At 44.1% G+C, this 23891-nt stretch overlaps 1 protein-coding gene across 5 annotated transcripts in view; it reads left to right on the forward strand.

Annotated features, from left to right (window-relative positions):
- The window catches only part of LOC121434623 (membrane-associated guanylate kinase, WW and PDZ domain-containing protein 2), a 1272606-nt gene that overhangs the window by 1100605 nt on the left and 148110 nt on the right, over nucleotides 1–23891 (forward strand). For all 5 annotated transcript variants that reach the window (XM_041633542.1, XM_041633543.1, XM_041633545.1 and 2 more), the window contains 2 exons: nucleotides 11056–11087; nucleotides 17043–17232. In XM_041633542.1, the coding sequence (XP_041489476.1) occupies nucleotides 11056–11087; nucleotides 17043–17232 (222 nt within the window). The remainder of the gene's footprint in view (nucleotides 1–11055; nucleotides 11088–17042; nucleotides 17233–23891) is intronic.

Here is a 23891-nt window from a genome sequence, read left to right on the forward strand (position 1 = left end):
ACCCTCTCTTCTTCTTGGCTGGAGTCACGCTGTGACCAGCTGCCTCACACACCTCTGGCATGCCATCTGGGTCATGCCGAGCTGTCTCTCTCAAACTGTGAGCCCATCAGGATCAGCTCTTCCTTATGTTGCTTTTGCCTGGTATTGGTTAACTAGGAGAAAGGTCAATTATGGGTGCCATTGTCACCATGGAAACCGGACTTTTCCCTTTTGGGTTCTTAGTCCTATTAGCAAAAGAATTTGGAAATGGGCTCAGAATCTTAAGGATAATTTTCTCGGAGATTGCGAGAAAAATCAGCAAGGCCCACAAATTGTCCAGCGAAGGGACGGTAAAAAAGTCAATAAAGAAAGGGCTTGAGTTAGGGTCTAAGGAAGCAGACAGGTTCAACAACAGAGGCCAGCACGCAGCAGTACGGAGGTGGGGTTGCTTCACAGGAGGAAGGAGAAAGCCTAGAGTACCGAGGAGAGCACAGCTTATAGGCTCTGACCAATACCTGACAGAATGGAGGAAGAAGAAAACTGAGCAGGTTCCACCCTGCTACGTGACAGAAGCTCCACATGCTTCTGACAGGGGAAGTTGTTCTGGGAGCATAGGTATGGTACCTCATTTCCTCAGCATGGTCTCAGGTAGATCACCTGAGCAGGACCCCCAAGAAGGTAATCCACAGGCCCAGCTGGATTAACTCTCGAGAAAAAAGCCAATCCTGTATTCTATTCTAATCTTTGTAGCAGATCCAAATGCCATGTCTCTACCACAAGCCAGAGGTGATTTCCGTTCCTCTGACCAACAGAAAGTAGCTTTCTCTTAGTGGGTCTCCGCAGAGCCCTGAGAGCGCCACCATTTCCTATGGTGTTCCAAAGCTCAAGCGTTAGCGAAGGTGGTAGGGTCCAAAGGCCAGCGTCCTCTAAGGCTCTGGACATTCTGGCAGCACTGATTCCTCTAACTCGTGACAGGGAAACGTTTCCCTTTTGACCGTGCCTTCTCCAAGTTCTTTCAACATTCCACAGCGTTCACTACAAAGGTCTTCCACTTTCTTGATTTATCCCTAGGTATTTCACTACTTGTGTAGCTGTAGTGAGTGGAATTGCTTTCATGGTTGCTGTGGTAAGCTGAATCGGTATGGCCCCTGTAGATTCACATGTGTGAATGCCTGGCCTTTTGGGAGTGGCACCAGTAGGAGGTGTGGCCTTGTTGGAGCAAGTGTGTCACTGAGGGGTTGGGCTTTGGGGTCTTCAGACTCCTGATGCTTATGGATCAAGATGTGGACTCCGTCTCCAGTACCACATCTGCCTGCACGCCACCCTATCTCACCGTGAGGGTAACGGTCTAAACCTCTGAAACTGTATGAGAGCCAGCTCAATTAAAACTCGTCCTTTTCAAGAGCTGCCATGGTCATGGTGTCTCGTCACAACAACAGAAACCCTAACGAAAGCAAAAGGTGATGCTTAGGACTGGGGTACTGCTGTGATAGGCCGGACCATGCTTTGATTTGGAGCAATGTGGACTTAGGGAGTTTAGATCCGAAAAGCACTGGAGCGCTTGAAGTGGAGTTTACTGGGCCATACTCAGTAGGAGCTAGGAGGCGCTGAGGGTTGTTTGAACCTTGGAGGCTTGGCTCGAGAGGGTTCAGCTGAGAAAAATTTTAGTATGTTGCCTAGAGATCATTCTTGTGATAATTTTTTTGCCCTTGTCCAAAGAGTCTGCCTGAGGCTAAAGGCAGAGATTTGGATCAATTCCAATGACAGTAAAAATCTCAGAACAGCCTAGCAGATGCTCTCGTGTGATATTAGTGTTAATTCTGATGAAAATGTATAATAGAAAAGAGCAAGCTGAGCAAGCGAAAATACAGAATGTACAGACTGAAGGGAAGAGGAGCACAAAGAAGTGGAATAGAGCTAAATCCTGTGTTCAAGAAAATAAACAGATTAAGAAATGGGATAAAGGAAGTGGTGACCTCAGGACAAGACCCCCCATCCAGCTACGATTCCAATTAAAGAACAGATTGGGTCCAGCTGTGCTGGTGCACACCTATAATCCCAGTACTCAGAAGGCAGAGGCTGGCGGATCTCTTGAGTTTGAGGCCAGCCTGGTCTACAGATCAAGTTTCAAGACAGCCAAGCATAGGCAGTGAAGGAAACCATCGAAAACAGAAAGTTGGTGTGAAGACGTCATTGAATGAAGGGGTCATGCTCCAGCCTCAGCAAGCAGCAGAACTCGGCAGCTTTAGCCACATGATTCTGAGTTTAGACCTAAGGATAGAAGAAGGGGACTAAGGACTCTCCCTCTGCAAGTAAGGATCACTACTGAGGCCGGGTGTGTGGCAGGTGCGTTCCTGTTTGGAGGCCAAGAGAGACCATGGGGAGTGGTACTATTAGGAGGTGTGGCCTTGTTGGAGGAAATGTGTCACTGTGGGGGAGGTAACAGTGTAACACTGCTAACCTCACAGAAGAATCTAGAAGGGTTCTTCTCTTTCAGTTGTTTGAAATGCTTTGAGAATTGGCACATAGTTCATCTTTTAAAGTTTGATAAGATTCAGCAGTGAAACCAACTGGCCTTTTGTTTCATTGTTGGGAAACATTTCAATCACTGATTCAGAATCACTGCCAGTCACTCAACTATTCAGGACTTCATCCATTCATCTGCTCATCTGCTCATCTGCTCAGGTGTTTGGTTAGTTTGGGTTTTTCTCCAACAGTTAAGTTTGGTGTGTCATAAGTATCCAGAAATGCATCCGCTTCTTCTGGGTTTTCCAGTTTGTGAGCAAAGAGTTTTTCATAGTAATCCCTATGTAACTGTGTTACTATGGTAGCAGTTGGTTACTATGACACCAGTAATAATGCCTCCTTTATCCTACCTAATTTTGCCTTCTGTCTTTTTTCTTTCTTAGTCTAGGTTCAAATTCATTGTTTTTAACCTTCAAAAATCTCAGCTCTGCTCTGATGGTGTTTGTTACTTAGTCTCTTCTGACTTGCTTTTTTTTTTTTTTGCTTCTATTCTAATCTTCGGCTTTGTCTCTTCTCTTTCATTCACTGCTTTATGTCTGGTTTGATTTTGCTTCTCTAACTCCTCAAGATGCAGCATTAAAAATCATTTTTGTTCATTCATTTGTTGGCTTGTTTCAGGAGGATATAAGTGTTTATCAACTATAAACACCCCTTTCCTTCATAAACTTTTTCTGTATCCCCAAAAGCTTTGGTATATTATGTTTCTGTTTTCATTTCTTCAAATATCATTCAGTTTCCATGTACCTGCATAATTTCTAAAGTTTGTTTGTTTGTTACTCTAATTTTTTTCATCAAGAATATTTAGGAATTGAGTTCCGTTTTTATGTGGAGTCGGGTTTTCTATCGAGTTCCCAGGTGGCATGATGCTTCAGACTCTTGGACCACATCTCGAATAGAAAGACTTCAGAGACACTGCAAGAGAATGCCTGCCACACATTCCTCGACTAATGAGTGCAAATTCAGAGCTAGATATGTTATGATGATACATAGCATCATTTAGAGGATTTCAAAGAAACACACATTTATTCAGGAAGTAATATGAAAGGTTGCTTGCAAATAAACCCTGGATGAATTTAGACTTGTCCTCTGCATCCTAAATATTGGAAGACAACAGAAAATCTCCCAGGGCCTGAAGGAAAATTATATGATGCTTCATTTATTATGAAACCAACATTCACAGGGGCTTAGAAAGCAGGCCAGCCCTGTATATGTTCTATTACTGTTGTATAGCAGTTAACTCTTGCAAAGTTGATGGCTTAAAACAACCCAGACTTGTCTTACCCTGCTTTAGATCAGAAATCCAGCAAGGGTCTTGTCTTATTCTGTTACTGTGATAAAATGCCCAATGCAGCAACTTAAGGAATCTCACAATTGAAGGTGGAATTCGTGGGTGAGTGAAGGTGGCGGCAGCAGCATGGAGCAGCTGGTCCCAACCACAAGTCCACAGAACACGGAATGCTCACTAATGCTCAGCTCGCGCTCTCTGTCATGCACACTTCAGGAACTAACAAGCAATCACGTTCATGCCCCACAACCATGCCCAGAACCCATGTCCCGGTTGATTCTCGACCCCACCAAGGTGACAGTTAACGCTGTCCATCATGGTTCTCACCATGTTGAGTCCAGATGTCAGCACAGAAGCATCCTTCCTCAACCCTTTTTTCTTTTTCTAGAGGCCCCTTTTATCATTGATTGTGATGCCATTTCTCTGTCTTCAAAACCAGTGATGGCAAGTTGAGTCCTCTCTTGTGTTCTCTGCCATCTGCCTTCTTCCCTTCCCCAGCCAAGGTTTTTCCACTCTTGAGGAATCCCATGGTCAGACAGCATAAGGTACTCATTCTGTCTGAAGGCCCTCGACTTCGATGGTATCTGTGAATTGATTTTGCTTTGTAAAGTAGCATCCACACTGGATCTGAGGGTTACAGTATAGGCATATTTGAGAGGTCACACTTCTGCTTGCCACAGGAAACATGCTATTTTTGAGAAAAGTATTTGAAAATGTCTACTTCCAAAATTCAAAGATGAGGCAGTGGCGTAATGCGAACCGTGGTAGGCATTAAACTCAGTTAAGTTGGGCCAATATAAGAGTGACCTTTGCGTAAACTGTTAGAAGAAAATGCAAAGTCAGAATAATTTATAAAAGCATAATGGTGACATAATCAGTGTAACTGGGGGCATGGTCTGTCAGAACACAAAGCTATCCCAGAGAGGTTAAAATGAGTGACGACAGAAGCATCAGGGGAATTCAATGGCAAAGGCTACCGAGATGAAAACAACGATAGAAAGAATACACAAAGCCAGTCAGTTAAATAAACTCAATATAGCAAATGGCAGCCTGAAAGAACTTCAAAGGTAGCATGAACGAAAAGTTTAGACTAAGAAAGAAAATAGTATGCATCTATCACGGCGACAAGGGGTTAGATAGTTGCTATGAAGACAGCCCTCTATTTTGTAGAAAAAAAAATTAAAGACACTCCAAAAGTAATAAATAAAACAATAGAAGTCTAAACTGACAAAGCGTAAGATATTTTTGCTTCTTACCGTTAGTTTCCTCACTGTTACATACAAGAAATCTAAGACTTTATAATGCTAGGGAACTTGCTCAGCCAGCAGCGGTAACACGCCGAGCAAACCCAAGGCCTGTCTTCTTCGGCAGCTACATGGCGTCTCCTGGCTTCCGCCTGGCTTTACCCTCCTGAGTCAGTGGCTGAAACAGTTTTATTCAGTAATGAGTAAAAGCAACAGATATGCAGAAGGACATCCCACATCACGCACCTACTTCAACAAAGCCACACCTCCTAATAGTGCTACTCCCTGTGAGCTTATGGAGCCCTTTGCTTTCAAACCACCACACAGACCCCTTAGCTCTCAATTCCCACTGCCAAGTAGCAGAGATGGAGCCAGCGACTCAAGGACTTCCATCACACCTCCTGGCCCCAGAAAAGCCCCCCCCCCCCATCATCATTCCTCTTACGTTGTGTGACTCTCCCATGTCCTCAGACTTTTCAACATTACTTTCTTCGTTCAGAGATGTTGATTAGCGAAGTACTCATGAAACAGAAGGGGGTGTTTTTCAGAATGATGAAGACTTTCTCACGTCAGATAGGCTTAACTCGGGGTCCAGAACACTGATTGTCATGGTCACCAAAGCTTCCACTGGGTTAATGGATTCCACTGATTTTGTCCCCCAAACACAAAGAAAAAATTTCTTGGCAAGTTTACAAAGGAGCTTTATTAGAAAGAGAAGAGAGATTTATTACATAAAGAAAACAAGCCGAGTTCCCCCAGAGTGAAAGGAGCTCAAGAGTTAGTAGGAAAACAAGACTACAGAGTATGAAAAGAGGTCTCTTTCGAGGGCTGCCACCGAGTGGATGTCTGGAGGCTTTTTGTAGGACTGGATAAAGAGAGGCTATTTCTCTTGATATTAATCCTCTGGGCATATTTTGTGCAGTGCCAATGGGTATCTGCACACTATTGGCATGTCCCCTTTTCCCAACCAGGAAGAGACTCACATGTTGCATATGGGATGTTCATACGGTTGAGGGGGTGACACACATCAGAATCACCCCTCTGCCCATCTCTGGCCTGCTCTCTTAGCTGCTGGCCTTTGCTTGGCAGCTGGCAGCTGCCAACCTTGCAGGTGTTCCTGATCTCCAAACGTGGTGGTCTGCCAGCCCTCAGTGAAAGCGTACGTACTCTCTTTGTTTCCAGATCGCAGGGCCAGCTCATAGTTCACCATGGACCCTTGTCTTGCCTGCCTGTGGGGAGCTAACTCTCATCCCGGCTGCCAAGAAGTACCTGCTTCTCTGGGCGGCCCCATATTTATCTCCTCACCTGCAGGGTCATCTGGGATAGTCTCCTTCCTAGAATAGGTGGAGGCATTTTAGAAGCTGTCTTATTCTAAATTGTGAATCTGTGAAGCGGGCCTGGAGATGGCTCAGCAGTCAAGAATGTTTTCTGCTGTAGCAGAGAACTCAGGCCCAGTTCTCAACACTCACACCAAGCTTATGTGCAGTTACCTGCAAATGCCGTTTCAGAGAAACCAACACCCTTTTCAGATTGCTGCGGGCACCTGCACGCAGGTGGTGCATCTGAGCGCATACAGGCAGGAACACGCACATAAATAAAAAATCTTTTTAAAAAAGATATGGAAGGGTATCAATGCCTTGCATGTGTTTGGGGGCTGGGGCTTCATGGGGTCCAGCCAGGTGTCCTCTCTTCTTTCTTCTCTACTCAACCTGGCTATCTCACCCCCAGCTGCAAGCCTTTCTCTATACTCTAAACCTTACCATGATAGCCTCAGCATCCCTCTTTGCCCTGGCATCTGCTTTTACTGGACCATTAGGAATACAGGGAATTGAATAACACCCCCTACTCTCTTAAGGGAGACAAACATTAAGTAGATTGTACACTTAAAAGTGCAGAATATAAGCACAAACAGGAATGAGCCACCACCCCAAAGACAAACTTGGGGTGCAATGGAAACAAACAAGGAAGCTTGATTGGCAGTCAAAGGTCAGGAAGTTCTCCTTAAAAGATGATATTTACGTTGCCATGTGGTTTTTGTCTTTCAAGTCTGTTTTTATGGTGAATTACATTTATCATTTTCTTATGTTGAATCATCCCTGCATCTCTGGGATAAAGTCTACTTGATCGTGGTGGATGATCTTTTTTTTTTTACGTGATTTTGAATTTAGTTTGCTAGTATTTTATTGAGGACTTTTTGCCTCTATGTTTATAAGAGAAAGTGGTCTGAAATTTTCTTTCTTTCTTGGGTCTTTATGTATTTTATGTATCAGGGTAGCTGTAGCCTTATAAAATGAATTGGGCAATATTCCTTCTGTTTCTATTTTGTAGAATAATTTGAAGAGTATTAGTGTTAACTCTTCTTTAAAAGTCTGGTAGAATTCTGCACTAAAATGGGTAGATTTCCATTTTTTTTAAGTCCTCGTTTTTATCTATAGCTACCGCTTCCCTCTTCCATTCTGTCCTCCCTACCCAACTTTATTCTCCCTGTTTCATAATTCCCACTTAACCCTATATCATCTATGCATAAAATTCTATTACAAAGTATTGCTATATTTCCTTTCTTTGTAAGTGTTTAGGGCATGCCACAAACTCACGCAGCTTTCTCTCTTTGCCCCAGCCATTCTGATTGGAGTAAGCTGAAATCTCAAAGTAATTTAACTCTGCACTTCCCTAATAGCTATGGATGTTGAGCATTTTGAGTGCCTTTCAGCCATTTGTATTCCTCCTCTTGCAAATTCCCTGTCTAGTTCCGTGCCCCCCAATTGTTAACTGAGTTGATTGTTTTCTTGGTGTTTAGTTTCTCAGTTCCTTCTATAGTGTAGATAATAACCCTGCCTGATGTACAGGCTACTGTCCTTCCTTACAGAAGCCTCTGAGTTTGATGAGGTCTCATTTGCCAATGGTTGGCCTTCATGCCTGAGCTATTGGGATCTGCTCAGACGGTCCTTTCCTGCATCTGTGGGTTCAGGAGTATCAGGTCCCATGTTGAGGTCCTTGACCCCTGACCCCTCTAGAGTTGAGTTTTGTGCAGCATGAAAGACAGGATCAGCTTCTGTTCTTCATGTATCTATCCAGTTTGGCCAGCGCCATTTGTGGAAGGTGCTGGGTTTTTTTTCCACTGTGTTCATGTATCTATCCAGTTTGGCCAGCGCCATTTGTGGAAGGTGCTGGGTTTTTTTTCCACTGTCTTCATGTATCTATCCAGTTTGGCCAGCGCCATTTGTATGTATACAGAGTTGTATGCAGCTGAACATGAAAGGCAATAAATGACCCACATGGTTGTTACGAGACAAACAAAACTTGAGTCCCTGGGGACAATTCTATTCTGTGTGTGCTATCGCAGTGAGGAACTACAAGCCAGAAACTAAAGCATAAAAGAGCCCGATTCCTATAGCCTTGGTTTTATCATGAAATGGTCTTAGCTCTAAAAGGCCTGAGGAAAAGGAGTTTGTATCTCTCCTTGTTTCCCTGAGCAGTTAGAGGGCCACAAGCAACTGTCTCATCCAACCTAGTGAAATACACAGGACAGGGGAAGCTAGGGCTCCAGGTGAAAAGCCTGTGTTTCAGGAAACCAGGGGAAGAGGTGACGCGCAAGAACAAAATGCAACAAGCAATTTGTAAATAAAAGTGCCAGTGGAAATTGCTGCATACAGTCACTACCCACACCTGCGTAAGTGTGTCCTTGTGTCCATATATATAAGGTTCCCAGACGCTGGAAGTTTGTGATTGTGTCTTATCAGAAAACAAAATCAGAAACAGACCTCAGGGTAAGAACTCGAATGTCTCTGAAAAGACTTCAAAGGTTTTATTTGTTTCTTTGTGATGCTTTTCTCTAAATGTTCTCTGGAATCAGCAGGGTTTCCTAGGGAGGCCGTTCCCTTGGGAAATTATAGTTTATATATGTTTATAATATATGATATTTTGACCCACTTTATTATAGTATTTCCGTGTCTATCAATGAAGCTGAGAAGAAGATTGGAGGCTAATCATGTAAAAGCGTGGACCCTCTGGCCTAATCAGAGCTAAATGCAGAGTACCTGAGATACATGTTTTTAGACAGATTGATTTAAATGTTTGTAGCATGATTAACAATTTGGCAAAGAGATACAAAAAAAAGTGCCTATTATTTGCTTCTAAGAAGTATGTTCTGGTACCTTCCTCTTACCTATCTCCAAACTCCTCATTGGTAATAATCAGAGAGGGCAGCCTTGGCCACTCGGGGTTTCTCAGCAGTAGGCACAGTCCAGAAGCTGCTATAATGAGAACAGCGAAGAAGTCATGGGTCCTGCCCTGGCGAGAAGTCTTCCCAAGAGGAAAGGGAAGCAGTGGTGCTGTGGTGGGTTTATCATCAGTCTCCTGGTCCGTGCCCCTCTTAGACCATCCTAGTTCTGCCATCATAACTGCTGCTGAGGCCTCGGGTGATCATACAGCTTCTGCAAGAAAAAGAATAATTTTTAAGAGCATTGTGACATGTGGAGACAATAGCTCCACAGTAGAGAACATTGTTCAGCGCTTTTGCGTCAAAGTCAGAGGAACGTCCGGTCCCTGGCAAATCTCCCAGCATCCTGATGACAGAGAGGATAAGAGGAGCCAAGGAAATCTGAACGTTCGGACATTGTAGAAGTGTATAAACAACATCGTTTCTTCAAAAAGAAAACCGCTGATTGACATTTCCTCCAAAGATACAATAAATGGTGAGCAGGTTGATTTTTCCCCAGTTTTAAACTCAGGGTTCTAGGGTTGTCGTCATCATTTTATAGGGTGATCAAAGAAAGAAATGTATGTTATCTTTCAGTTTTATCCTCAGTTTTATATATATATATATATATATATATATATATATATATATCCTTATAACCAAACTACACATTTATCTGAAGTTGTTTCATGATAGAAAAGGAAAAGGAGACACAAAAGGCACAGAGCATATGGGACAAATGTCGACTCTACCCGGATACTGGTTACATGGGAACAGTGCGCCAACTGTCCCACAGAAAGCCGTAAAACATGCTGGCCTGCACAGTCCCCTCTCTTCCTTTTGGAAGGGATCATCGGTACATCACAATGGAGCACTGGGGGACAATTAGTATTTTGGCATGCCTGAGTTAGATTGTTTGAACATCTAGATCATTCAGTGTCCAAATGTCTGCAGATTTTCTCTCTGAGTGGGTCATAGTTGTCTTCTCTTTACGTTTTGGCAGTCTTGGCTTTAAAGACAATAAACACGGCATGAGGAATAGTCTCAATGTTTCATTGTTATTGGACATTTTATTAGACACCAACTAATATTAATATGAGGAGAAAATTGTTGAAAGGGGAAAAGATATGATATGAGGAGAAAAGTAATTTTCCTTTGTGTGGCAGATTCTGTTCTGGATCATTAGGGCTGTATACGTCAGCTCCAGCACCGATGTGTTGGAGCGTCTTTCCACTCTCGTCTCCAAAGCAAACACTGCGTTTCTTTCGCATGGCAGGCGCTAGATTGGGGCACGAGGGTAATAGGAACCTGTATCAGTGAGGGAACAGTAACATGAAAGATTTAATAATAAGATCTGAGTCTTGGTGGAGATGGAGTCGTTATTTCTGAAGATAGGCATAACAAAGATTTGTTGTTTCTAAAGTACATAAAATGGATCCATAAACACAGAATTATTTCTTACTCCAAGCCAGGGTATTTACCTCTAAAAGTCTGACTTTTGACCTACTCTCTCCATATCTCCTGCTCGTGCTGGGTGACAAGAACCCATAAGGGCTGAGGGTTGGACCTTTTAAAGTGGGTCTCTGCCATTGTCGGTCACCTCTTGGGCACCGCAGAATTCTCAGCAGCCAAATGAAGAGAGACGTTCTTAAAGTCATTGATATAATTCTTTTGAGCTCCTTGAAGAAGGCTGCAAAGTCATTCAGGATTGTTTGCCGGGCTCTCATCTCACCTGAAGTGAAATTTCATCAGATTAACATTGTGCAGTCTGTGCGTGGCAGGAACGTGTTTCCCAAGTTCAAATGTTGTTTTCTTTATTGCAGGTTTCTTTTCTCCATGGAAAACTCCAAAGCCTGTAAGTTGGAATTCCTATGCTTTTTTTCTTTATTTTCATTTACTATGTAAGCCCCTTAAATGAAGAGGGAATTGAGTGTCCTAAAATGCCCTTCCACCCCTGAGATTCCAGAATATCAGAAGAACAAGCCTTCCGTGCTCTCCTGTCCTTTCTTGCCCTCAAATACAAGGACAAGCTGACTTATTTCCTATAATTATGCCTGGTTTTAAATGTTCTGTGTACTAAAATTGCTTCTTAGGATTGATGTCTTAGAATCCTTCATTAGCTATGTTACAATACCAATAAACAGAATAGTAAATATGACCTGTTTTCATGTGCTGGCCACTTGGTAACAGATTTTAATGCACACCCTATATGATGAGCTCAGGTTACATGTGAATTGTGAGGTGTACTGAATCAGAAGAAAGATGACAATATCCTGTGTGCTAGGCTTTACAGTTAGTGCTGGGGACTGTTCCTTCCCAAAGGGAGACAGACGCACATCTGCATCCATTTCCCATCTTTTGTCTTCCATTGTCCCCCAATACAAGAATCACTCACCTTACATCTCCACGATTATCCCCACTTTTAAAATATACTTACGAAATGGACACCAGCATTATTCAGGATGACGAGACAAAACACTCGAAAACCTGTTGTTTTTCCTATCACAAATACTATGTGGTCATGTAGTGGCGTTAAGTTTTCAAAACTAATTCATACTACGGTGCTGAAGGGCCTCTCCTGCACATTAAATATGATCTGCAAGAAATTTATTTCCATTTCTGTTTACATTTTAATGACTATAGAAATAAACATATGTGTGCATATGCATTCATATATCCTAGCTCTATATAGATAATGAGTATGTGTATCATTCTATGTGATTTATATTGTAAACATGACAATTACTCAGAATAGTGCTTCAAATATTCTTCTGATGCTAGCAACCTCTACTCTCACCTAACCTCTCTGGTCCTGCTCCTCTTTCAAAGATGCTAAAACTTTATGACAACATGGAAAACTAGTTAGACTTTCGCTAGCGATTTTACATAGGTTGAAACTATGACTCGTGTTAGCCACCCGTCTATCACTGTAACAAAATGCCTGAGATAATAACTCACTCATGAAGAGGAGCTGCTTGTGTGCGCTCTGTTTGGAAGGTCTCTGTCTATGACGGGCTGGCCCTGATGCTCGGAGCATGCGCAGTAAGCATCACCTCATAGTGAGAAAGCTCCTTTCATCCCAGGTCAGGGAGCAAAAGAGAAGAGAAAAGGGTTGCGGGCATACAGTCCTCTTAGCACACTCTGACACGCTCCATCTTCCAAAGCCCCACTACTTCCCATGCTGTTCTTGGCCAAGTCTTTAATACATGGACATTCAACACCCAAGCTATGCCAGTATTAACGGCATAAGTCCCCTTCGCTGGGTTGGCTTTTCTGGATCTCCTTTTATCGTGACTCAGAGGTTGCTCCCCTAATAGACTATCTAAAGCCTACAGCTGGACAGGTAGAGTGGCGAAGCAGAACCCTCACAAAGTAGACCCTCAGTTACCACTCTGCTCATCCGCTCTCCCGAATACAACAGAGAGGGAGAGTGGGCTGCTTTGAACTTCGTAAATCACGTCGTGATGGATGCAATTTTGAAAGAAGTGTTTTTAAATGCGTGAAATGAAGTACGACTTATCTTGCCCAGCTTCTAAATAATGTCATCCCATCATCCCCAGCTCCGATCAAGGCCCTGTGGTTAGACACATCTTTATCTGATTTAACCAGCAACCTTGCAGCCTCATCACGGGGCGACAATTTTGCAATCTAGTGATTTCCTTATATGTACCACAGTCGCGCAAATTATGTCATTTGGCATAATTACAGCATTTGCCATCATTATAGTAATTACACCCATAGTCAATAATTCCCAAAAAGACTTTATAGAACTCAGCATACAATTAATCCTGAACCTGTGAATCTTTGCAAGAACTATGGCCTGGACTTCTAGATTGCTGGCTGAGTAAATATATAAAGGTCTTTGATTTCATGCTCTCCATGTATCTATGCAAAACCCCTGGACTAAGGACCACGATAGCATTGTGTAAGACCCAGCGGTTTAGGACATAGACTCTCAAGCACACCGCCTGGGCTCAGGTGCTGAGCTTTTTCCTGATTTGTTTATGACCTTAAAGAAGCTGCTTAAGGCCTCTGCATCTCAAAGACTCTATTTGTAAAACAGGAGTAATTTCTCTGTTACTGTGGGGATTCTAAGTTAACCTACGCCAAGTGCTTACAACAGCACTTCAACACATTGGGCTAAAGATTACAAACATCTCTGCCAGTGCACAAACCCTTCACGGGTAAGTCACTCCCCAAATGAATGCAATGTGCTAAGTGGTTCGTTGGAACAAATACAGTGTATCCACAGCATCTGGGCTCAGACACCTTCTTCTAAGTAAAACTGATGGTGGACTTAGCATGAGGAAGCATGCTCAATGAGACCTAGCCTCCTGCTAGATCTCAACCAAACAGCCCTTAGAAACTAAGGGCCTAATAAGTAAGACACTACTAATAATGAGTTCTCGTTGTCTTTGCATGGCAGGATCTAAGTGTGTGTTTCAAACATTGGATCAAACCTAATGCCTGTGTTGCCCAGCCCTACCTAAAGTAGTACGGGAGTAGGTTTAGACTTGTTTAGCTGTGTTTATCATGTTCTCAAAAGGAAGGAAACACATTCTAGAAATAGTGTTTTGTTGAGGGGGGAATCCTGTCCTATTCCTGTGCACACCCAAGAATCAGAAACTGGGGTAAAGCAAATGAACGCCTCTGTTTTACTGCTTGGTGTCTGGGTGGAGACTGTGTTGTCTCTATCCACTCTATCAGAGCCCGAGACTCCATAGTGTTGGCTATCCATTCCCTTAGTTATTAACCACCCGTTAGTTTAAAGACAGCAAAACTTCTCCCACACATAAAAACTTCATTTCCATTGTCACTCTGGTGAGATGTCTACAAAGTCTAGTCAGGCCACTGCAGAGAGAAAACAGAGAGTCCCAGCAAGCCCAGTTGAGGGGTAAATGCCTGGCAAGTTTGATAAGCTGCCAAGGACCCCAGACCCAAGAGCAGAAGAGAGCAGGCACAACGAGTAAGAACTGGGGAATGGAACCGGATCCGGATTCAAGGTATCATGGAATCTGGAAAGCAAGGTCTCTCAGAACACAAGGTGGAGCCAGCAGAACTGACCTTCCAGCCTCAGCACAGGGTGCCTCTAAGCCAGGGTAAACCTTTCCTCAGTAGCATCTTGGGTGGAGATCTCAGGGAGCCTCTTTAGAGGGAACAGGCGAGAAGCAGCATGGGAGAAAGACCAGAGGTCTCCTTTCCCAGAGACAGGGCTTTTCTCGAGCACCGCTGACAGACTGACTCGCCGTGTGAGGAGAGTCAGTGCAGGAGGTTGTGAATGCTTTCCTCAGCATTAGCTGGGTTCTTGACTCATTTCCCAGTCTCTGTGCTGTAGAAAATGTAGAACTCGCCAATCTTCCACAGAAACTGGCCCCTAAAATGCCCAAAGCATTCTTTGTTCTGTAGCTTTAGGGTTGTGTGTCAGAAACATCAATATTTCACCCGAAGCATCGTTCCTCCCGGGGTTATACATGAGGAATATGCACAGCAGTGAATCACATGTGGCTGGAAGAAAACCCACAGTGGAAGATGGAAAACACGCACTTCTTGAACCCCGTGTTGGCGTGTAGTATGTTAACCCTCTCAGACCATACTTCTGCCATATTTACGTTAAAGCTTTCCACATCTTAAGTGTGGAATCAGAACTAAGAAAGCCATAGCTGGAATGTGTCCATGTGGCACCTAAAAGCAGGTAGACAGGTCATTTAAGAAAGATGCCTTTAGATGCAGTGGTGACCGGGAATGCCATAGCAAAGTCACCATTATGTATGAAAAGGAAGCTTCCTGTATGAACATCTCCACTGAGTCCAAAATGCACATTTAAGGGCTTTTACTAAGCAGAAGCTAACGGTTCAGTGAGGTTAAAATTAACTCCGGTTTTTATGATACTTACAAGATCCCTCCCGAAAGCGTCTGGTTTAAACAAATAGCCCTGCTAGAACTATAAGTTAGTTCTGACCAAGATCTGTTGTCAGACCTCAGGCAAGCCAATTATTACCCTCTTTGTGCTTCTAGAGATTATATTTAATATGAAACAGCTGAACTCATCCTCGCTCGCTCTAAAAACCATCTAAATGAAATCTTGGGCCGGATCCCATGCAGAAACAATTTAAATTCAGTCTCAGCGAATTAAAGTCAGTAACCTACTTATTCCCAAGTCTGCAATGTTTAGTTTCCACAGGAACCCCTGCCACAGTTCCAGGTGGGGGGATGGGCCGGAGGGACCCCCGCCGTGACCCATGGCATGTCTAGGAGGACAGGGGTATGTGGTCCCCCACATCCCTTCCAGCCTTAAGAGTATTGATGACAAGGTGGAATCCTGACCAAAATATAACCAGTGTGAAAACAAGAGCAAGAAAACGAAGTAAAAAATAGAAAGCTTTATATCCATATCAGTTCGTCAGATTTTTAGGAGTCCATATCTTAATTACGAGTTCATCCATTCACTAAGGGTGCTTTCTGAATACCTACCACATACGGGACCTGTAATTTGGAGCCGGTAGTGGCAAACGATACTGGGAGCAGGGCGTGACATTGAATAGGATCACCCCAATGGCTGGGACAGCTCTTCTAGGAAAGGAGATGCCTATGTGCATCTAGTGTCCAGGTAAAGTGAGGGGGGACGGTAGAAGAAGAAATGGAGAGGGGTCTGCAGAGCTTCAGAGCAAGAAAGGGTGTGGGAAGGAGAGAGTAAAGTAAGCAGAACCCACAGCCTGACGGGAATTTGACCTGGATCCCGAGAGAACCGTACTCCGACCCCGCCCAGAATTGCAGGCAGGAGGCTCCCATCATTATACTTTATAGGGACTGCCTGCTGATTCAAAGGAGAGAGGCAGAAGGAAGGGCTGCTAGTTGAATAAAGGTGACACTGGCCATGACAAGAGCCTTCTCGCTAAATGACAAATATTAGCTCTAGCTGATGTATGTCCCCATGCATGGCAAATATTGGCTCTAGCTGCATGTATGTCCCCATGCATGGCAAATATTGGCTCTAGCTGCATGTATGTCCCCATGCATGGCAAATATTGGCTCTAGCTGCATGTATGTCCCCATGCATGGCAAATATTGGCTCTAGCTGCATGTATGTCCCCATGCATGGCAAATATTGGCTCTAGCTGCATGTATGTCCCCATGCATGGCAAATATTGGCTCTAGCTGCATGTATGTCCCCATGCATGGCAAATATTAGCTCTAGCTGCATGTATGTCCCCATGCATGGCCAATTAGGAAGCACTTCACTATAGTGCCAGCAGGTACATTTCAGGGGACACGTTCCCACACCCACAGTGAATGGGATTTCCGAGAAGGATGTAGTCCATTGCTCCCGGATGGGCTATAGATACAAACTCTAGAGGAAGCGATAAAATGTTCAGCTGTGAGAGGGGCTTAAGATGTGCACAGGTGATAAACGAACAAGTACAGTCTACTTCATTTTCTGTTTTAGGGAGGTGGTATGATAAATTGGAACCATTGGCAGAAAAAGAGCAGATGTTACCTCTTCCTGAATATACATCCATAAATGATATTGGGATACATTCTATCTTTTATAAAGGAAACCATCAAAGAAATGAGGAGTTTGCCATAGATCCCTAGCTGCTATGCAGCAAGGTTAAGAGCATACGTTCACACCCCAAGCACCACTTTCACTTACGTGATTCCGTAGAAATAGATTCTCTTCCTTCGAGTCATGTGTACCAAACTCTTCTTGGGGACAGAAGTTCACATGGTAAGAAAGTCTTTTATGAAAGCAGCAGGGGAAACAGCCAGGCGGAATCCATCCTCAGTCGCATTCTCTCTTCTTTCCTTTCAGACGATGGACCGGTGGGAGACTCAGGGCAGCCCTCAGACAAGTTTATCTGCTCCGGCCGTGCCGCAGAACCTGCCCTTCCCACCTGCCCTGCACAGGAGCTCCTTTCCAGACTCAACAGAGGCCTTTGACCCACGGAAGCCTGACCCATATGAGCTCTATGAGAAATCGAGAGCCATTTATGAAAGCAGGCGTAAGTGACTGCCATGTAAAGCCAGGGGGCACTGACCGTGGCCGACACCAGCCTAGGGGGCGCATGGGGGCTGAATAATCTGGTACGATTTTACCTTCTGAGGCTCAACGGTATCTCCAAAGTAAGATAGCGGGTCTACAAGGGTCCTTAAAACCTGCCTTTTCTTTTCGATATTTGCATTTTAATTGACAATGCTTCTATTTTTATGGGGTACGATGTGATATTTCCATACACGTATACATTGTAGGATGATCAAATTAGGATAATTAGCATATCAAACAAAAGATAACTACAATAAGAACACTTAAAATCCTGTCTTCCACGTAATTTGAAATATATATTATGATCAGCTATAGTCACATGGACGTGTGACAGAATTTAGTGCCCTCCTATCTAGCCAATCTTTATTCTTGCTGACTTAAAGAGCTGGTTGCTTCTAAAGGTATCTTTGGGATTTAAATTACATGCCCCTAAGCTCCTGAGGAAATAAGGATGGAGCGGAGTTGCTGGCGTGGTTCACATCACAAAATAAAATGGAGCAAATTTTTGGAAGGTGTAATCCATTTGACCTGACCTATAAGGCAACGCTGGAATGCATAACCCATTCGAACTGACCTGGAATCTAAAGCTTAAATTTTGTCGTCTTAGAGTCTTGAAGGCAGTCATTGGAGAAGTCCAAGCCTTGAGTAGAATGCAATCTCAGGCAAGTTTTTCCAATTCAGAGTCATGAATCAATTCGTCCTCAAAGGAGGGAGAAGCAGGTGCCGGTCATCCCGGACTGAATCTCCTGCTGCCATTTAACGCACCCAGCTGCCTTGCCTTAAAGCCTGCATATGTGTCTGCCTTCCTATTGGAAGATCTTCGGGGTAATTTGAACTTTTAATATCAAGTGTACATCTGTTGTGTCCCTTCCTGACACTGTCACCTCCTCTATGGAAACTTAATCACAGGGGTGTATAAAACACGACACGGAGTGCTAAGACTCCGAGCAATGATAGCGAAATCAAGTCTAGTTTGAAAGACTTTGGTCCCCGGCACTTCCCTTCACAATCTGGTTTCCCTTGCTCCAACCCCCGCCCCCCCCCATACATCCTTTCCAACTTCATCATCTGAAACATGAATAGGAGTTTTAAATTGTGTGTGGCCTCGGAGGACCTTGAACCCTCTTTGATGAGCTCAGGGCCCGAGAATTACGCACCCAGCTGCTAAAGGGAAAAGCAAGCCTAATACCTCTCCCCATCCTCTGTGACATCTTGTAGAAGTAATTTCGGTGGATAAAACAGTGAGGACAGCGGCCTTCAAAATGAGCCTGCGCGCATGCACACAATTTTCAATCATCAGTTACATCCAAGTTACTGTGTTTCATTCTTCGCTCTCCTGGTAAATGACTGAGAAGTCTCAGGAGAGCTGTGCACTTGGAGCATCTACAGCAGGAAAATCTGAGAAGAGGGACAGTTATGGCTGAATAATGAAGGGTGTAGATTTGGGGTCCTGGTGGTCATTACAGGGAAGAAAAGATACCACAAAGATCTGAGTCCGGCACTTACTACATGTACTTTTAAATAGCATAGTGTTTGCTCTCGGTGCTTCGGCAAGACGCCATAAATGAACAGTATACCCTGCTCTTACAAATTTCATGGGGAAAGGAACAGAAGTGTAAATAGAGAGGAATACACAGTAGATGTTCCTACATGGATGGCAAAACACACAGCAGGACTAAAGTATCACCCCGTGTCCGGGGCGGGCTTCATGTTTGGGTTGCCTTCAGGGACTGTGATGAACCGCTTTCTTAGCTGGTTCTTTGCTTCTGTCCTTGTGTGGCTCCCAGAACGAGGCAAAGCCGCCTGCTTTGGGACAGAGGGCATCTTCGCATTGGCTCCTCATCTTCCGTCTGAGACAGTCAGGCCCTCAGTTTCCTAACAGGACTTGTACATGACCCTCATCCCACTCTAAAAGAATCCAGATTTTTATATCGAGCGCCCGCAGCACCGTTCTTTTCTGTTGAGTGCCTTTTTGCTCCTCGCCTGGAGCATTCCCAGCCCGAGAAAAGCAGACGCCTTAACCTCCCATCTTTGCCATCACTAGGAGCTCTTTATTCCTTTGCTGCTGAGGCAGCAAGGCCCCACCTCCCTATTCCCGCACCCAGAGCCTGTCCCGGGGCACCGCAGAGCTCAGGCTCCCGTGTCCCCAGGAAGCCAAAGGAGGGCAAGCTCATTTCCTTTCCTACGCTTCCCTTCTTCTCTGTTATTATGTAACACTCAGTAAGGTATGAGCGAAACACAGAAACCACGTGAAGGTAAGGAAAGCTCCATCCCTGAAGGTGGAGGAGCCAAATGAGCACCAGCCACTTTCCATCCCGCTATGCGGCTCCTCCCTACGGGCTCCTCCCCCGCAGCTCCTTGTTCGGCCCTACCAGCCCATTGAAGCAAGCAAATGGCCTTCGAGCCTCTCCATACCGCCCATTTTCAAGTACAGAAACATCTTATTCTCTCACCTACATTTTTAGAGTGATTCCTTTTTTTATTTCTTTAGACAGTCTCACAAAATTGCCCCAGCTAGCTCTAAACCGGCAACTTTCCACCTCAGGCCCCCAAGCAGCTTTAGCTATAAGATGTAAAACTTAACTGGTGGTTGGTAACCCACCGCCTAACCCTCACTTTCAAACAAGACTTTGAACAAAATGTACAGGAAGCATATGAAACCCAAAAGAAAGACCACGTCACAATTTTGATGGCATATACTTCTATCCATGTCCCTTTGATTCGCATGCACAAGCCTTAGACTTAGAGCTTGCTGACCCTTCCTGGGAGAAGACAGCATTGGTGAGAGTCGGGAAAGTATGGTGAGAACCCCGATCTGATCTGCGAGCCCTTTGATGCTTTCCTGGCTTGCTGTGAACCCTGGTGTCCCCCTCCCCTTACAACCCAGGCAGAAGCCACCGATGATGTATTCACACTCGATCTAGGTTGCAGTTACCAAACAGAAGGATGCCCCTCCACTTACAAGGGGCTCTACAGAGCTATCGAATGTGTGTTCTGTAAAAAGTTGGAAGGAACTGTCTGGATTCAAATCCCCACTCCCCCTGCAAATGATGGAAATTTATCAAATGATGTAAACGCTGTCGTGCCTCATTTGGCTCCTAATTAGATTAAGCTGACAGTGAGATGTGCATGCACAGGACATCTCACTAATGATGTGTTCTTGGGAAAATGTGATTTTTAAACAAAGACAGCCGTAGGCTAGTAGAGTCAAGTGAAACACAACATGGCAAGTACACGCTCCTGAGAGGAGCCAGTGCCACCACCAAGCTTCCGGAGATGTCCTGAGATGAGGTGACAACAGAAAAGGGACAGAGAAAAGAAATTCCCCCACCCAACAGGGAGGCGGGGTCTTTGATTTAAGAGTACCAGGCATGGTGCCCAGAGGTGGCTCCCCAAGGCTCCACATCAATCAGCAAGAATACATGAAGCATTCAGAGTGTGTCTGAAACTCTGGTAGACACTCAAGAGAGTAAACTCACAAGAAATAATCTCTACTTATTAGAAAATTCTGGTGAAACACACAGGGAAACCATTTCTGGACAAGACTCTCTAACAGAATACAGTACTAACATCAGAGTGTCCTTGCTCCAACCCAGGGGCTCTGAAATGATGGGAAATGGTTTTTTGATGACCTAGTGACCAACGAGCCCATCTGGGGCAACTACATCCAAGTGTTTCCAGGGGTGTCCTGGTCTTGATTATACTGTTATGATTATTAATAGCCTCCCTGCCACTCTCTAGACCATTCTCATTTGAGTGGTGAACTATCTAATTTCCTTTTATTAAACAGTATATTCAAAAAAATAGCCATTGTGCCTAGGAAAAGTGTATAGCTAACATACATACTGTGGATAAAAAGTTTTAACATCCACTAAGAAAAATTTTTTTAATTAGTCAAATAATTATTTGACTAATCAAGTTTTTGTGTCTTCAAGTTTTATCTCTAACTAGCCTTTGGGTGACTTCTGCAGTAGCTTGTTTTGGTAGTTAAACTTCTAGTGAACTCCCCCCACCCTGCAGTGCCTAGAAATTGTCAATATGTTCAGATCTAGAACATAACAAACTTAAGTTGAGAAAACCAAGGTTAGGAGGTTCCACACAGTATGTATCAGACCATGCATTCACATTCTTAGTGAATGCTAAGTCCAATTCAACATTACAATAACCACCTCACTGAAAGGGACTGTCTCTGAGACAGCAGCAAATAGATGGCCATCATAGGGTAGGCAATATGGCAAGCTTCCCAAAGAGAGGGGGTGCATTTTCTGAGTGTGCTCTACAGTACAACTGAGGCAGAAGAGAGGGCCAAAATTGAATAAGGCAGAAAATTCCATGCTCCCTAAAAACCCCCCACTGCCATTCCACACTCCCTAATACCCCCCTGCCTGCCCCTTGCTTTGAAGCTGAAGTGAGTGACCACTGAAGTTACCCAAACTTTTTTTTCTCTTCCCATTGAACCTTGGTTATTATAAATAACAATTGAAGAGGTTCGACATGTCCATGCTCCTTTGCAGTAACACATCCCTCAAGAGTGTGGTCACAAACACGCCAAGGGCCTGTCTGGCTGGTGTATCTAAAGGTATGGCCCCTTTAGAACAGAAGTTCCTCTTGGGTTTCTCTACTAACTGCTCACACTGTCCACTATTCCTTCCAGACATTAGAAATGGTAATCACCACGAGGGTCTAGCAAAGGTAGCAATGGACAGTCTTGGTGGTCAAAGAGCCTAACAGAGATACAAAGTGTCTTTCAGCACCAGGCCTGTTATAGAGATACAATGTATCAAAGCCAGAGAAGAGTGGTTTTCTCACCTGTACTAGAGTTACAATGTATCAAAGGCAGAGAAGGGTGGTTTCCACACCTGTTAATAGAGATACAATGTATCAAAGGCAGGGAAGAGTGGTTTTCACACCTGTACTAGAGTTACAATGTATCAAAAGCAGAGAAGAGTGGCTTCCACACCTGTACTAGAGTTACAATGTATCAAAAGCAGAGAAGAGTGGCTTCCACACCTGTACTAGAGTTACAATGTATCAAAAGCAGAGAAGAGTGGCTTCCACACCTGTATTAGAGATACAATGTATCAAAGGCAGAGAAGAGTAGTTTTCCCACCCAGGCTGCTAACCTTCCCTTTTGCTGTTCATTACTGAACTCTTCTTTACTCCGTGTGATGCTCACACAGCTCACACTGTTTCCAGGCTGACTGTTGGCCTTCTGGCTGCTCCTTCCCTATTCCTAGTGAACGGAGGTGGAGTTTGCAGTGCCTCCCATCCTAATCACAGAGCCATCTGGAAAGAGGGAGTGGAAAGTGACACCATCCACCAGAGCACACCCCCGGAAAGTCAGGAAAGTGACATTGGGGTGGCCACATCACACAAGAAAGAATGTGGGCCCAAACGCCCCTGTGAGTCCACCACTTGAGCTGGCCAGAGTCCAGGACCCAGGCGGACCCAGCTGCATACGGGAAAGGACAAATGCTTGGCTGCCACAAATGTAGGCAGGACTTTAAGTCATCATGAAAGCACATCTTGCACACAGGGAGCCTGCTTGCAACTAAACACGGGGCTGAGCCTGAACTGCCAGGGCAGTGATGGTGTCCTGCAGCCTGCATTAATTCACCTCTTCTCACCTGTGTCCTTTCGCACACAATCTTACTGTAGGGAAGTGTTAAAATGAGATGTAAAAAGTGTTCAGACACCCTTGCCTGTGACTTGACATTAGAATCATGAGAGAAAAGACAGCATGTTATCATTTAATCCCCTCCACTGTATGTAAATGTGGATTCTCTCTACCTTTTACACTGTATCCCTGGTGTGATTTATGTTTATGATTTGACCTGTGGGGGGAAAACTGTCTTTTCACTGGCGCTTCTAATATATCATCACTTCGCCTCTGTAACATTTTGGAAAATGAGGTCGATAAATCCATTAAAGTTGTGTTTGCCATTTTTGATCGATAGACCCTAATTAGTTCAGAAATCTAATTTCAAAAGTAGTATCCTTGGGTGACTGTCTAGAAAACTATGAAAACATCTATATTTCTATCAGCTTCCTTTTATAGTTGGAAATCACTGTGATATGAGCTAATAATATAGACAGTACAATAAAGATGCCATAGCACATTTTCCCTGTGCTTTGGGAATTAGATATAACTCCACAGCTTATGTATTTATTTTATGCAGTAATTTAAAACTTGGTATCTCTGATGTTAGTAAAGGATGGGAGGGCAGAAGACTACGAAAATGGACTCAAAACTCGGTCCTTACTGGAGCGTGCTCCCGTGTCAGCGTGGGCAGCACAGATTCCCAGCGTAACCTGAAGGATTTCTATGAATCAACATGAGACCATCAGGGCTTCAGTGAATGGAATCTAATTGCTACATAGCAAGTAAGTCCTAGTGAGATTAGGAGAGCATAAAGTGTCAATGTGGCACCAATGTGAGTGTTCAGAAGATGGCGGTCTTCCATCCCTGACGTGAATCTACTTTTCTCAGTCAAAATCCTAGACTGCCACAGAAAACACGAAGGCTCTCAGAAAGGAACATTTCTGCAGAAGCTAATATGCCTTTGCACAACTGCCCTGGCAGGCAAGATCTCTGTGCCCTGTGTGAAGATGTGTCAC

This window comes from Microtus oregoni, unplaced genomic scaffold (genome assembly GCF_018167655.1).
Source record: "Microtus oregoni isolate MIOR12 unplaced genomic scaffold, Mior012 000044F_ref0000062, whole genome shotgun sequence".
Taxonomy (NCBI): Eukaryota; Metazoa; Chordata; class Mammalia; order Rodentia; family Cricetidae; genus Microtus; species Microtus oregoni.